The sequence below is a fragment of the Polyodon spathula genome, chromosome 29 (assembly GCF_017654505.1).
Source record: "Polyodon spathula isolate WHYD16114869_AA chromosome 29, ASM1765450v1, whole genome shotgun sequence".
Lineage (NCBI taxonomy): Eukaryota > Metazoa > Chordata > Actinopteri > Acipenseriformes > Polyodontidae > Polyodon > Polyodon spathula.
Window position 1 is genome coordinate 646,109 of NC_054562.1, and position 14,111 is coordinate 660,219.

General features: G+C 46.3%; 1 protein-coding gene across 2 annotated transcripts; it reads left to right on the top strand.

Annotated features, from left to right (window-relative positions):
• The first annotated feature begins 2,537 nt into the window (after nt 1–2,537).
• On the top strand, nt 2,538–9,906 carry LOC121302438 (zinc finger protein 74-like). Of its 2 annotated transcripts, none has more exons than XM_041232418.1 (3): nt 2,538–3,088; nt 6,407–6,646; nt 7,576–9,906. In XM_041232418.1, exons 1-3 carry the CDS (start codon nt 2,815–2,817, stop codon nt 9,294–9,296), a joined length of 2,235 nt encoding a protein of 744 aa, XP_041088352.1. In that variant the 5' UTR covers nt 2,538–2,814; the 3' UTR covers nt 9,297–9,906. The 2 variants fall into 2 exon arrangements, with proteins under 2 accessions (XP_041088352.1, XP_041088354.1); XM_041232420.1 differs by having other exon boundaries at nt 6,410–6,646.
• Nucleotides 9,907–14,111: the final 4,205 nt, after the last annotated feature.

Sequence of the window (14,111 nt, forward strand, 5' to 3'; positions counted from 1 at the left end):
ATGCTTCCCTATGCTTTATCAGACCTCTCTGTGCTTTACAATGCTTCCCTATGCTTTACAATGCTTCCCTATGCTTTACCAAACCTACTTGTGCTTTACAATGCTTCCCTATGCTTTAACACACCTATCAGTATAATATTACCCAACTCTTTCTGTATACAAACCTCCTCTATTGCGGGAAGGGCGAGTTTAGGTTAATGAAAAACAAAAAGCAAGCAAGCCACCCTTATTTATTAATGGCTGGGTTTTTTTCGGGCCTTTTTCCAAACAGATGGCAATTCTGCCAAGTCAATTCTGGGAAGCGAGGTATTGAATAAAACATAGAGCGGAACAGACCGGCACTCAAATGGATTTTAGCTCGTTAGTTTTCTGTTAATAAAAACGTCTCGGGATGAAAGTCAGCCAAGCGTGCTCCATTGGTTTTCATGCTCCAGCGGATCTGAGGGGACAAAAAACCGGACTTTGGCTACCTGACTTCCTTTTGGTTGCTTGGCAAATCCACCCCCCCCCCCCCCCCCCCCCCCCGCTTATATTGAGTAGCCCCAAATCAGCGGGAAGACAATCTACAAAGAAACTATTGTAATATTGTAAATATCACGCGGAGTGTTCCGTTTCAGTATTTCTGAAACTGTCAATCAAAAACATCACGTCACGTCACAATGAGACTTCTCATCGGGCCACGCTGTCAAAGCCTCGACTCCCGTGTCTTTAATTAACTTTGACTTTTTTTATTTGAAGGAGAAACAAACGAGATCCTACTGGAAGTGACCCTGCAGGAGGCTGGCTGGTCCAGCAGTTAAAGAGAAGGTGGTCTTGATACCAGGAGGTTCAAATCCCCCGGCTCACACTGACTCACTGTGTGTGTGTGAGAGACCCTGAGCAAGTCACTGAACCTCCTTGTGCTCCGTCCTTCGCATGAGACGCCAAACAAACGAGGTCCTATTGGAAGTGACTCCGCAGCAGCCCTGAACTCTCCCTTGTGTCCTGGCCTTCGCATGAGAGCCAAACAAAACTGTCCTATTGGACAGTTTGGGACTCCTCGCAGAGCTCTGACTGATCACTGACTGTGACAGTGAAAGCCTCCTTGGCCCCCACTCCGTCATTGTCCTTTGGACGGACGCCAAAACAAACGAGGCGATTGGAAAAGGACTCTGCAGCAGCCCCATGACTCACTGGTGTGTGTGTGAGACGACCTGAGCGTCAGTCACTGAACCCCTCCTGTGCATCCGTTCCTTCGGATGAGACGCACCAAAATTGAGACATCAAACAAACGAGGTCCTATTGGAAGAGACTCTGCAGCAGCAGCAGCAGTTGTTGATGATGCAGAGTTCACCCCCCTAGTCTCTGCAAGTCGCTTTGGATAAAAGCATCTGCAGAATAAATAATAATAATAATAATAATAATAATATAATATAATATAATTAAATTAATAATAATAATAATAATACAGTAACGGTCGACCCCTTTAAAGTGCTCACGCAAGGCAATTTAATAACTCTCCAAACCCTTCAGCTAATATGGAAAGCACACAATAATATCGAGCAGAAGAAGAAAAATATATTTTCAAGCAGTAGCAGGGTTGTGGGGGGGGGGGGGGGGGGTGTGCTTCCCTTTAAAGTAGTCAAACAGAGACAGCAATCTAAGCTCTAATGGACTAATAAATCAGCCCAAGATGTTTCCAGCATAAACCAGTCATAAACCATAACCCCCCCCCCAGGGCTTTCAATTCCACTTCGCAGCGTTTAAGAGCTGTGCTGTTGACAATTCTCCTGTTATCAGTGTGGGATATACACACGTACATACGGACAGATGCACAGCAGGGCGCACATCTGTTAGAGCACCCTGTCGCTGCTGCTGTAGTTTTGATTTGTTGTGCTGATGAAATCAAACCACCGGATCAAAATAATAATATTTATATAGCGCCTTTCATAGTGGACCACCATCACAAAGCGCTTTACCAGATACGAGACGAGGGTGTGTGAGCTGCAGAGTCACTTCTCACACACACAGCGAGTCAATAGCTAAGCTGGGATTTGTACGTGGGGTCCTGCTGGTTAAAAGCCCGTTTCATTCACCACTGGACCACACAGCAAACTACAATAGATAGACAGATAGATAGATATGTATAGATAGATAGATCTAGCACTTTCCATAGCGATACATAACAGCAGTGTGATCCAGTCCAGGTTTTACTACCAGCTTGATCAGCCCCAGTGTGTCTAGGCAACAAGCTCAGGTGTGTCTTATCATTAAACTCCTAGTGAAAGCAGAACTGGATTCAAACTACAATGCGATGACAACAACAACTGTTTTTTTTTTCCCTTGGCTTTGTGTGTGTTAGTCACGTGTTTAGCCCCCCCCCCCCTCCCTCATCCTCTCATCCTCTCATCCTCTCATCCTCTCATCCTCTCATCCTCTCATCCTCTCTCTAGAAAACCAATGTCAAGCTGATCAGCCAATCACATCACTGAATATTTAATATTTAACCAATCAAAAAGCCGAATATTTAACCAATCAAAAAGCCCCGGTGCCTTCCCGAGGACCCGCCCCTTTTTTTTTTTTTTTTTTTTTTTGGTTTGAAAACCCTTAGCGAATCAGAAGTCCCGATCCCCACGCCTTCAACCAATCCGAGACGTCACGCTTCTTCGTTCCCCCAATCCCCCTCCCCTTAGAAGAACCAATCAAAACCAACTCAGCTGGCACGGCGCAGGTAGCCTCGTTTGGGAATTGACCCAATCACAAGGCGGCTACGGCGGCTCGGAAGAAAAAAAAAACAAACAAAAAAAGCGAAGCTGCAACAGGAGCGGTCGTGCCATGGCGGACGGTTTCTGCAGGCTGTGCCACGGATCGCTCCGCCAGCCCGGCTGCGGGAGGCTCTTGAGCCGGGTGCACCTCTTCAGAGCCTGCGAGAGGGGAGAAGCCAAGGGGCTGCAGCTGAGCCGGGAGCTCAGCCGGGTCGGCGTGGAGCTGGGAGGCGGGGGGCTGTCCAGCTTCGCCTGCCTGGATTGCTTCAGACAGTTTCTGGATGTTTTCTCTCGAATCGAGGCGTGGCGGGAGAAAGCGCGCCGCCTGCCGGCAGAAGTGAACGGTGTGTGTTGTTGTTGTTGTTGTTGTTGTTGTTTTTTAAATAATGGTTATTGTTGTTTTTATTGTTGTCGTCTTTTGACGACGTTTCCACTCAATGCCCGACCATTGCTTCCTGGTTCTTTGTGCTGAATCACGGTTTAAAGGAACTTGGGCGCGTCATATCCGGCTTTGTTTCCTGCTGCCTTCTTTATTATTATTATTATTATTATTATTATTAGTAGTAGTAGTAAAGTCTTAGTAAAGTGCATATCCTAGACATAATATGAATTGTTCTGAGTGTTAAATTGCCTTCGTTTTGAAGTCAGTTTTATTTAACAAATAAAAAGGAAACTTCCTGGAAAATCTTTTGTGGCCCGGCTGAAAACCGGAAGCGCGTTTTAACAGAATACCGCGGCTTACAAATCTTTGATCGACGGTGTCTGTTTAAATAGGACTGGGGATTGATTATTGTTGTTTTAATTGGAGATTGAGAGACTGTTTTTTGATCCCTTTACCTGAACTCTCAGTGTGTTCTGGTCACTTCTAATGCCGCCCCTTGCTGTACCTGTTTCATGATGTGTTTGTAAGTCTTTGTGCTTTTTCTAATTGCAGTGAATCAAGTACATTATTTGTTCAGTCTGTGACCGTGTGGTCCCCCCTCACACACAGACACACACACACACACACACACACACACACACACACACACACAGTGAGAGAGAGAGAGCCACAGACACTCAACCACACAGACAGACATGTACCAGACAGAGCAGGAGACGTGTGACGTCTGAGTGGCACATCACTAGACACGGTGGTGTGTCTGAGACAGCCACCCACACAGTTCCACACAAACAGTTGAGAGAGAGAGAGAGCCACACACACACACAGACACACACACACACAGACAGACACACACACACACAGACAACCACACCAGAGACAGACACCACACACAGTCGAGGAGTGGTGTGTCTGGATGTGTGACACACACACACTCAACCACTCTCACAGGACAGAACCACACAATCACAGTGACACACACAAACACACACACACACAGTGACACAACACACACACAGTGAGAGAGAGCCCACAGGACCACCCACACACCCCGGTGTTGAGTGTGTGTGAGGACCACAGTGAGGAGCCACACACACACACACACACACACACACACAGAGAGAGAGAGCCACACACACACACACACACACACACAGACGACACAGAGACACACACACACACACACAGTGAGAGAGAGAGCCACACACACACACACACACACACACAGAGAGAGAGAGAGGACACACACACACACAGTGAGAGAGAGAGCCACACACACACACAGACACTCAACCACACACACACACACACACACACAGTGAGCCACATACCCACAGACACACAACACACACACACAACAGTGAGAGTGAGAGCCCAGCACACACACACACAGTGAGAGAGAGAGAGCCAAAACACACACCACACAGACACCACACACACAGACAGACACACACACACACACACACACACACTGAGACACACACACAGACAGACAGACACACACACACACACACACAGTGAGAGAGAGCCACAGACACACACACACACACACACACACACAGACACACACACACACACACACACACACACACACACACACAGACAGAGAGAGCCAAGACACACACAGACACACACACAGGAGGAGTGAGAGAGGCTGCCACAGACACACACCCACCAACAGTGAGAAGGCCACACCACAGAACACTCAACCACACACAGACACACACACACAGTGAGAGAGAGAGCCACAGACACACACACACACACACAGTGAGGAGCACAGACACACACACAGCACACACAACACAACAGAGTGCCGAGGGAGACAGAGAGAGACAGCCACAGAGACACGCAACCAGCAAGCCCACACACACACAGAGCCACACAGCGCTGTAGCTCCGCAGGACCCCCCTGTTCAGACTGCGCTGGTGGATCACTTGTTCGCCCCCTCCTGGTCTGCGCTGGACTCGCCTGACCTCAGCGCCTTGTCACTGGATCCTCAGCTGACGCGCTATCCAGCACTATTGCACTGCAGCTGTATATGTCACTGCAGTTATAACTCGCTGTAGATGCTAACTTGCATACACAGCATCCTAGTTCATATTGTATTCTAGCAGTGTTATTATTATACACAGCATCCTAGTTCATATTGGATTCTAGCAGTGTTATTATTATACACAGCATCCTAGTTCATATTGTATTCTAGCAGTGTTATTATTATACACAGCATCCTAGTTCATATTGTATTCTAGCAGTGTTATTATTATACACGGCATCCTAGTTCATATTGTATTCTAGCAGTGTTATTATTATACACAGCATCCTAGTTCATATTGGATTCTAGCAGTGTTGTTATTATACACAGCATCCTAGTTCATATTGTATTCTAGCAGTGTTATTATTATACACAGCATCCTAGTTCATATTGGATTCTAGCAGTGTTATTATTATACACAGCATCCTAGTTCATATTGGATTCTAGCAGTGTTATTATTATACACAGCATCCTAGTTCATATTGTATTCTAGCAGTGTTATTATTATACACAGCATCCTAGTTCATATTGTATTCTAGCAGTGTTATTATTATACACAGCATCCTAGTTCATATTGGATTCTAGCAGTGTTATTATTATACACAGCATCCTAGTTCATATTGTATTCTAGCAGTGTTATTATTATACACAGCATCCTAGTTCATATTGGATTCTAGCAGTGTTATTATTATACACGGCATCCTAGTTCATATTGGATTCTAGCAGTGTTATTATTATACACGGCATCCTAGTTCATATTGGATTCTAGCAGTGTTATTATTATACACAGCATCCTAGTTCATATTGTATTCTAGCAGTGTTATTATTATACACAGCATCCTAGTTCATATTGTATTCTAGCAGTGTTATTATTATACACAGCATCCTAGTTCATATTGTATTCTAGCAGTGTTATTATTATACACAGCATCCTAGTTCATATTGGATTCTAGCAGTGTTGTTATTATCAGCGCTTACTGTAAACTGCCCTGTGTTTAAATATGAAGCTTGCATTGTAACCCTGTCTGTGCTGCACTGTGTTTAAATATGAAGCCTGCATTGTAACCCTGTCTGCGCTGCCCTGTTACACCTGTGCGCCTGGGAGAAAGCAGGGGTCTGGAAAATAAATAAATAAATAAATATAAATTTTCATTGTAATACAACCTCTTCCCACAAGAGGTCAGCATAACATCAGAGATTTGTCCTGAAAACTATTTTTTTTTTTTTTTTTTTTAAATCGCACAGTAGCAGATGATGATAATAATAATGATAATGATAATGATGAAGAGGGGACGGGTGTCCAGGGGGACATGGAACTGGAGGACAACAAGCAGGACATCCCCCGGCTGGACCCGGACCAGATCGCAGAGGGTTTGTTTGACGTGGATGTGGTACAGGTGAAAGAAGAGGAAATAGAAGTGTCCATCGATCACGTGACCCAGGAGGAGGCGGGGGGATGCAAAAGACATTCGGAGGATTTGAGAGGTGAGGCATCGATCAGGGAGTCTGTCTGTCTGCAAGGATGGGAATCAGACTCCCGCTGTACAGCAGTGTGATCCGTTCCTGTTTTCACTAGGAGTTTAATAAGACACACCTGAGCTTGTTACCTAGACACACTGGGGCTAATCAAGCTGGTAGTAAAACCTGGACTGGGTGACTGGGTGACACGCTGTGCAATAGGAGTTGCTGATTCCCAGCCCCCCTCAATGTAATTCCAGTCCAGTCTAGTAATATTAAACTGCAGTTACAATGTAATTCCAGTCCAGTCTAGTGATATTAAACTGCAGTTACAATGTAATTCCAGCCCAGTCTAGTGATATTAAACTGCAGTTACAATGTAATTCCAGTCCAGTCTAGTGATATTAAACTGCAGTTACAATGTAATTCCAGTCCAGTCCAGTGATATTAAACTGCAGTTACAATGTAATTCCAGTCCAGTCTAGTGATATTAAACTGCAGTTACAATGTAATTCCAGTCCAGTCTAGTGATATTAAACTGCAGTTACAATGTAATTCCAGTCCAGTCTAGTGATATTAAACTGCAGTTACAATGTAATTCCAGTCCAGTCCAGTGATATTAAACTGCAGTTACAATGTAATTCCAGTCCAGTCTAGTGATATTAAACTGCAGTTACAATGTAATTCCAGTCCAGTGATATTAAACTGCAGTTACAATGTAATTCCAGCCCAGTCTAGTGATATTAAACTGCAGTTACAATGTAATTCCAGCCCAGTCTAGTGATATTAAACTGCAGTTACAGTGCAGGGATGGGAATGAGACTCCTGCTGCACAGCAGTTTGATCCCATTCCTGTTTCTGTCCTTTGTAGGAATTTTGTGTAGGGTTTGTTTTAGGATTAGGATTTGCGTCTCCTCCTAAACCTCTCGTTTGTTGTTTTTTTTTTTTCCTGACAGCGGATGAGGGTCCCAGTCCGGACCCCGTACCTAACCCTCTTTCAAACACGGAGCGGGATCCTTTAAGATCCGGGACGGCCGGTGAAGAGCCCACGCGCGGGCAGCTGAACCCTCAACTCCCTCTGCTGCAGCAAATCGCCCAGAAGATTTATCTTGCTGCAGAAAACCCGCCGGTGTCTGACAGCCTGCAGCCGCCACAAAACTCTGGCCTCCGATTGGTCGGCGTTCCCCTCGCACCCTCGTCCCTTCCCGGACCGATCAGGCTGGTCCAAATACAGAACAGGGAAGTCCGGCTGGCCGGTCGGCAGAACCCCGCTGTGCAGACAAAACACCTGCCGATCAGGCTGGTCCAAATGCAGAACAAAGAGGTCAGGCTGGTGGCTCCCGGACCGCTGACCGCTAAAGGTGGGGTGGTGAGCTTTCAAACCCGACCGGCGCCGCAGAACCAGAACTGTACTCGAGCGGTGGACCCGCGGAGTCCTACGGGGCAGCGGACCGGAATCCGGTTGGTTCCCGTACTGGCACTGCCGAATGAGGAACCAGGTGGCTTGGTTCGCGTTAACATCAGCAGTGAGCAGAACCCCGGGGGGAGAGTCGTCACGCAGCAGGGGGGTGCGACGCAAGCTGGCAGCCGGGACAGCAGCCGGGGCGAGGCGGCGGCGGTCGGTCTCCCGAACGCTGCTTTGCATTTGGAGGAAGACCCTTCGACTGCGTCTGTGCAACAGGCAAACCGGCCTCGAATCGGCGGGCTGGACCTCGTGATGGCTTACCGGAACCAGCTCCCCAAATCCGCTACACCTTCAACCTTGACCCCAGCCCCAGCCCCAGCCCCAGCCCCAGCCCCAGGAGTCTTACCCTCCTCTTCTGTGGAGGGGTCAGATGCAGACGAGGAAGGCCGTCGCGCGAAAAGTTCTTACATCTGCACTCACTGCGGGAACTCCTTTTCCCGGATGAGCAGTCTGCACCGACACCAGGACACCTTGCACCCCCGGATCCGTGCCCCCTCCTACCCCTGCCCCGACTGCGGGAAGAACTTCACGGACTCGGGGAACCTGCGGCAGCACCGTCGGATCCACACGGGCGAGAAGCCGTACTCGTGCGGAGGGTGCGGGCTTCGCTTTCGCTTCAAGGGGAACCTGAACTCCCACCAGTGCGTCGACGAGGACGAGACGCCCTTCTCCTGCCAGATCTGCGGGAAGAATTTCCGCCGCCCGGACGGGCTGGAGAGGCACGTCGCCGGGGCTCACCGAGAGCCCGGGGCCGGCGGGTATGAGTGCGTCGTCTGCGGGAAGCGGTTCTGGAACCGGGAGCTGCTGAAATCGCACGGGAGGGTCCACACAGTGCAGAAGCCGTACTGGTGCCAGGAATGCGGGAAGCGGTTCCGCCACCTGTCCACTTTCAACTACCACAAGCGAACGCACCTCCGGGAGGCCCCCCACAGGTGCGACAAGTGCGGCCGGGCCTTCGCGGATCAGGAGGCCCTGGAGGGCCACAGGAAGGTTCACAGGAGCGAGGCCCCGTTCCGGTGCGAGGTGTGCGGCAACGGGTTCCGGCTCCTGTCACATTTCCGGTCCCACCAGAGGATTCACTCCGGGGAGACCCCGTACGACTGCGCGGAGTGTGGGAGGAGTTTCAGCCACCTGGGGGCGCTGCGGTTCCACGTGCAGAACCACGAGCGAGGGAAGAAGGAGGGGGAGAGTGAGAACGGGGGGGCGGAGTGAGGAAGAGGCCCCTGGATGGGGCTGTTGTCCGTGATTTTGTGAAGCGGCGTGGTGGAAACTGATCGGACAGGTAAAGAATTGACTAGAGGTTGGATAAGAGACTAGTCTGTTGTTGTTGGAGATTCCTGCCTATTCCAGTATTTGGTGAAGTCGATGCAGCTCTGTGGCGGATCCTCACTTCTTGTTTTGTTTCTGACTAGTCTCGGTATTTCATTCAGACTTAAGCTGTGGATTTTCATTGATTTAATTTATTTTTTCAGTGGGACACGTTATATCATTTTTTTTTTTTTGAAAAAAAAAAAAGTCAACTGTGAAACATTGTGAAGCCTGGGAGAGAAGGGTTCTGTTTTGTTCCAATTAATCAAACCTCCAGGAGCTGAGTTTGCCTCCTCCCCCCCCGCCCCCCACCGGAGGTGCTAATAACCTTCTTTCCTAATATAACTTCACAACAACTTTGTACAGTTTTTATGAGCTTCTCCAGGTTTCAGGCAGGGGGCGGGGGGGGTCCAGAAATTAAAGAAAAGGAGTCTTGACACCAGGAGGTTCAAATCACCCGGCTGTGTGTGCGAGACCCTGAGCGAGTCACTGACCCTCCTTGTGCTCCGTCCTTCGCATGAGACGCCAAACAAACGAGGTCCTATTGGAAGAGACTCTGCAGCAGCCCCTGACTCGCTGTGTGTGTGTGTGAGAGACCCTGAGCAAGTCACTGAACCTCCTTGTGCTCCGTCCTTCGCATGAGACGCCAAACAAACGAGGTCCTATTGGAAGAGACTCTGCAGCAGCCCCTGACTCGCTGTGTGTGTGTGAGAGACCCTGAGCGAGTCACTGAACCTCCTTGTGCTCCGTCCTTCGGATGAGACGCCAAACAAACGAGGTCCTATTGGAAGAGACTCTGCAGCAGCAGCAGCGGTTGATGCAGAGTTCACCCTCCTAATCTCTGTAAGTGACTTTGGATCAAAGTGTCTGCTAAATGATTAATAAACTGGATTGTAAATTGACATGAAACATTGTGTATTTGTGCTGTGTGTGTGTGTGTGTGTGTTTGTATGCAGGATTATTTTGAAGATGGAATCACTTCTGAATGGCTTGTTCAACTAAACACAGCGGCTTGTTAAATTCATCGCTGAGCAGAATCTTGAAGGCACTGACGGAGAGGGAAGGGGGAAAGGGAGAAGGGGAAGATCAGACGCACGTTTAAATTTGGGAATCTATTAGAAGAAGTTGGTCTCTCGTTCTTGTTCGCTGTATATCAGGTCGTGTTTTTTTTATGGTTTTCACTGTAAGTGTTTAATTAAGCCTTTAATTGAACTATAATAATCATTTGCTGAATTAAACCTTTTTTTTTTTTTTAATTGTTCCCAGATCTTAAAATCAGTTATGGATTTCAAGGTACTTGTAAAACGTTTATAATGGTTAACTTGGAACCTCAAACTGTGTTTGTTTTAAGAGCTGAAAACAGTGAAAAAAGGTCTAATTTTAAGTCTTAGTTCGATTAAGGGTTCAGTAATTAAGAGCTTAGTTTGAACTAAAAACGGCAGACACGGGGGGGTCCCGGTTTGTGATGCTCTGCTGTAAACATTCACTGATGAAAAATCAGATTCTCTTCCAGTCAACACTGGCCTTGCCTATAGCAGCGGGGGTGGGGTGCAGTGTCTTCTGGCTTCCGTTCCTCCCCCGAGCTCTCGGTTTACTTAATTTGTCTAATTATTATTTCGATTAATTGGAACAGATGTTTTATCAATGTCTTATAGGTCGTGCAGCCTTTTTTGAAGTCTTCATCTTCATGAACCGTAAAAATATGAAATATGTCCAGTTGAACATATAATAAGATCAGAGCAGTTAATTGAGAGTTTAAGTAGGAACGGAAGACACCACGACCCTCGAGGACTGGAGTTTGACACCAGACGGACGGAGACAGAGACGGAACAAGACACAAGGGAACCGCAGGAGGGGGATTTTGATAAAGTTGCTCCATTTTCTGTGTGTTGAGCTTCATAGTCGGTGTGAAAATTTCACCGCTCTGATATCAGGAACACAGCATCTAACTGGCCTGTCCTCAACATAGGATGCTGGGTAGAGATATATAAATAGAGAGAAATTATAGAGAGAGAAAGATAATTATTCTTGTCATTTTATAAGACTGAACACTGTAGAATGTATCAGTTGACATAAAGCTAACAAAATCACAACACGGTCGCAGAAGCCTACAGCACACGAAAACACACCGGGATTGCAATTGCAAAACGTCACCAGCAGGTGGCAGCACAGTATTAACAAATCCACAAACTACTTATTACACTGTGTAACTAACATATAATATACTATATATATATATATATATACTATATATATATATATATATATATATATATATATATATATATATATTTGTTCCTGGGTAGTAAGTGTTATTTCCTTATTGCTTATGCCTCAAAAGTATAGAAAATGGCTATTATTCCCCACAAACTTTGCTTTTGTTACCAGGACAATGATATTTCAAAATATCACTATTTCCAATGGGAAAACGGGCTAATGTGTGTCTTTTATTTCACATAAAGTCAGAAAAAAACAACATATGAATCCAAATTAACATGTATTTATACTAAAGTAATACAAAAATGACTACAAAAGATTTAGAAGTGAGTAGTTTTTTGAGATTTACTATTATACTGTAAATACAGTATCTCAAAACTACTCACTTGTAAATCTTTTGTAGTGTAATGTTTTCATTCAATTGTCAAGATGTTTTTTTGGTTTTTAAACAGATGTGTTTACCTGAGTGTAAATGAGAGAATATTTTCCTTACCCTGTTCAAATCATGCATCAGTCTAACTTTACTGACTCTCACATCGCATCCTACAATGTCATTAAACTCTAGTTTTGCAATTCAAAGTGTGTAACAGGAAAGCGTGTTTTTTTTTTTCTATTCTACATGTTCTGTATAAAGATAATTTTTTTTTTTTTCAAAAAAAGAATTCTATCATATGGTTTCAGTTTACAAAACTGCAGAATGATCGTACTCTTGTCTCAGATAGAACAAAGCTGTACATTCCAGTATAAATTAACCCTTTTACTCCTGGAGAATTGAAGACTTTGCATTTATTGGGGAACGTTCTTGTGGCACCTGATTGACGTCACTCCTCTCATCGTAACACGAGAAGAGCGCTGGCGGCAACACGATACGGTATTTTCCCAAACAATTTTCCACTGGTCGTTTTGTCACTCTGTCTGCAATTCCAGAAGCGATTAGCATGCAGGGTTTGCAGTGACATTAAACTACAGCTGTCAAGGAAATATAATCAGCTGAGGCAGGCTGGGTTACCAGAAATGGACTCTGAAGTCTGTGCATACTCGCAGGATCAATTGCTTGAAATGTTACCTTTTCATTTCTTGATTCCATTATTAAAATGTCACACACACAGAACTACAGTACTGTGTCAAGAAGATGGCTTTAATAGACCACACATGCAATCCATTTCAAACAGTGAGAGAAAAGGAACACGGAGCCAAACGCGATCAAACGCAGGAGGCTTTTCAGAAGCTGTTTAAGACGCCTGATTACAAAACGGTCTGACATTTTCACACGCGAGTGTGTTTCTGTATTCCTGATTACTGAGTGGAAATTGAAATTCTCACACCCAGAGGTGCTTTCATGCAAGCGGGCAGATAAAGGATATCAGTGACATCTGGAGGTGTTCTAGTTAATTTGTTGTTCTAAACTTCACTCGGCTCCCGTTTCTGCCCTCATCTTCTCTCTGTGCTAAACTTCAAGTCTGTGGGTTTATCTGGACCAAGGGGGTGCCCAGGTCTGGCCCAGAGAGAGCTGCAGAGTGTTTGGGTCTTTTAGATATTGATGATTAAGGGTGACCTTTAAAACCCGATGGATTGTGGATCTCCAGGACCAGCACTGATCTAGAACATTCGTGACGTTAAAGACGTCAATTGAGTCTCCTCTTTCCCTTCTCTTTCTACGCTTCATTGAGTCCAAGGTTCAGCCTCGATGTCCTTCTCTGTCCCTTCTGGGGTTCCCAAACCCCGGTCCTGGAGGAACCCTCTGTGTCTGCCGGCTTTCGTTCCAGCTGATCTCTCAGTTCACCAGACTCTTAATTGAAACTCATTGTTTGCTGCAGTCAGACCTTTTTTAAATTGTTTTCAGCTCTTAAACCGTTGCAGAGTTCAAGTTATAAAATGCTACGTCTAACTTGAACTCCGGAACTGCTTCAGAGCTGAAAACAATCAATGAAGCAAGTGATCAATTCAAGGAAGGGTCTGGTTCAGTAATTAAGAGCTCAGTTGCAATCAAAACCAGCGGGGGGGGGGGGGGGGGGGGGGGGTTCCGCAGAATCTGGGTTGAGAACCTCTGTTCTGGGGGGGTAATGAGGTCAGCTGATCAGAACAGCACAGTATTCTAGGTGTGAGGGTCAATTAACCAACTACGCGAGTAACGAGGACTTAATCTAGCACAACCTCTCTAGGCTCGTGTTCCACTCTGTTGTTGCAATATAGCCTCAGCATTGTGTTTGCTTAATGGATTGCCTCACCGCCCTGGCGAGATGCTTCTCCGCGGTTCTCCCCTCTGTGTGGCTCTCGGCGCGGGTGACTTGGTTTCTTAGTTTCTCAGCTGAATGGCCACTTTGTGTCCCAAACAAGTGATGGTCCGGAGCCAAGCGCCGCTTCGTCAAAACGGCTTTCTTTCTCCTGAGATATGCACAGCTTCCCTTATCCGGGACTGTGGCAGATTTCCAAAGTCGCGAACGTTTTTTCTCTGGATAAAAAAGACTCTCTCCTCTCTCTCTCTCTCTCTCTCTCTCTCTC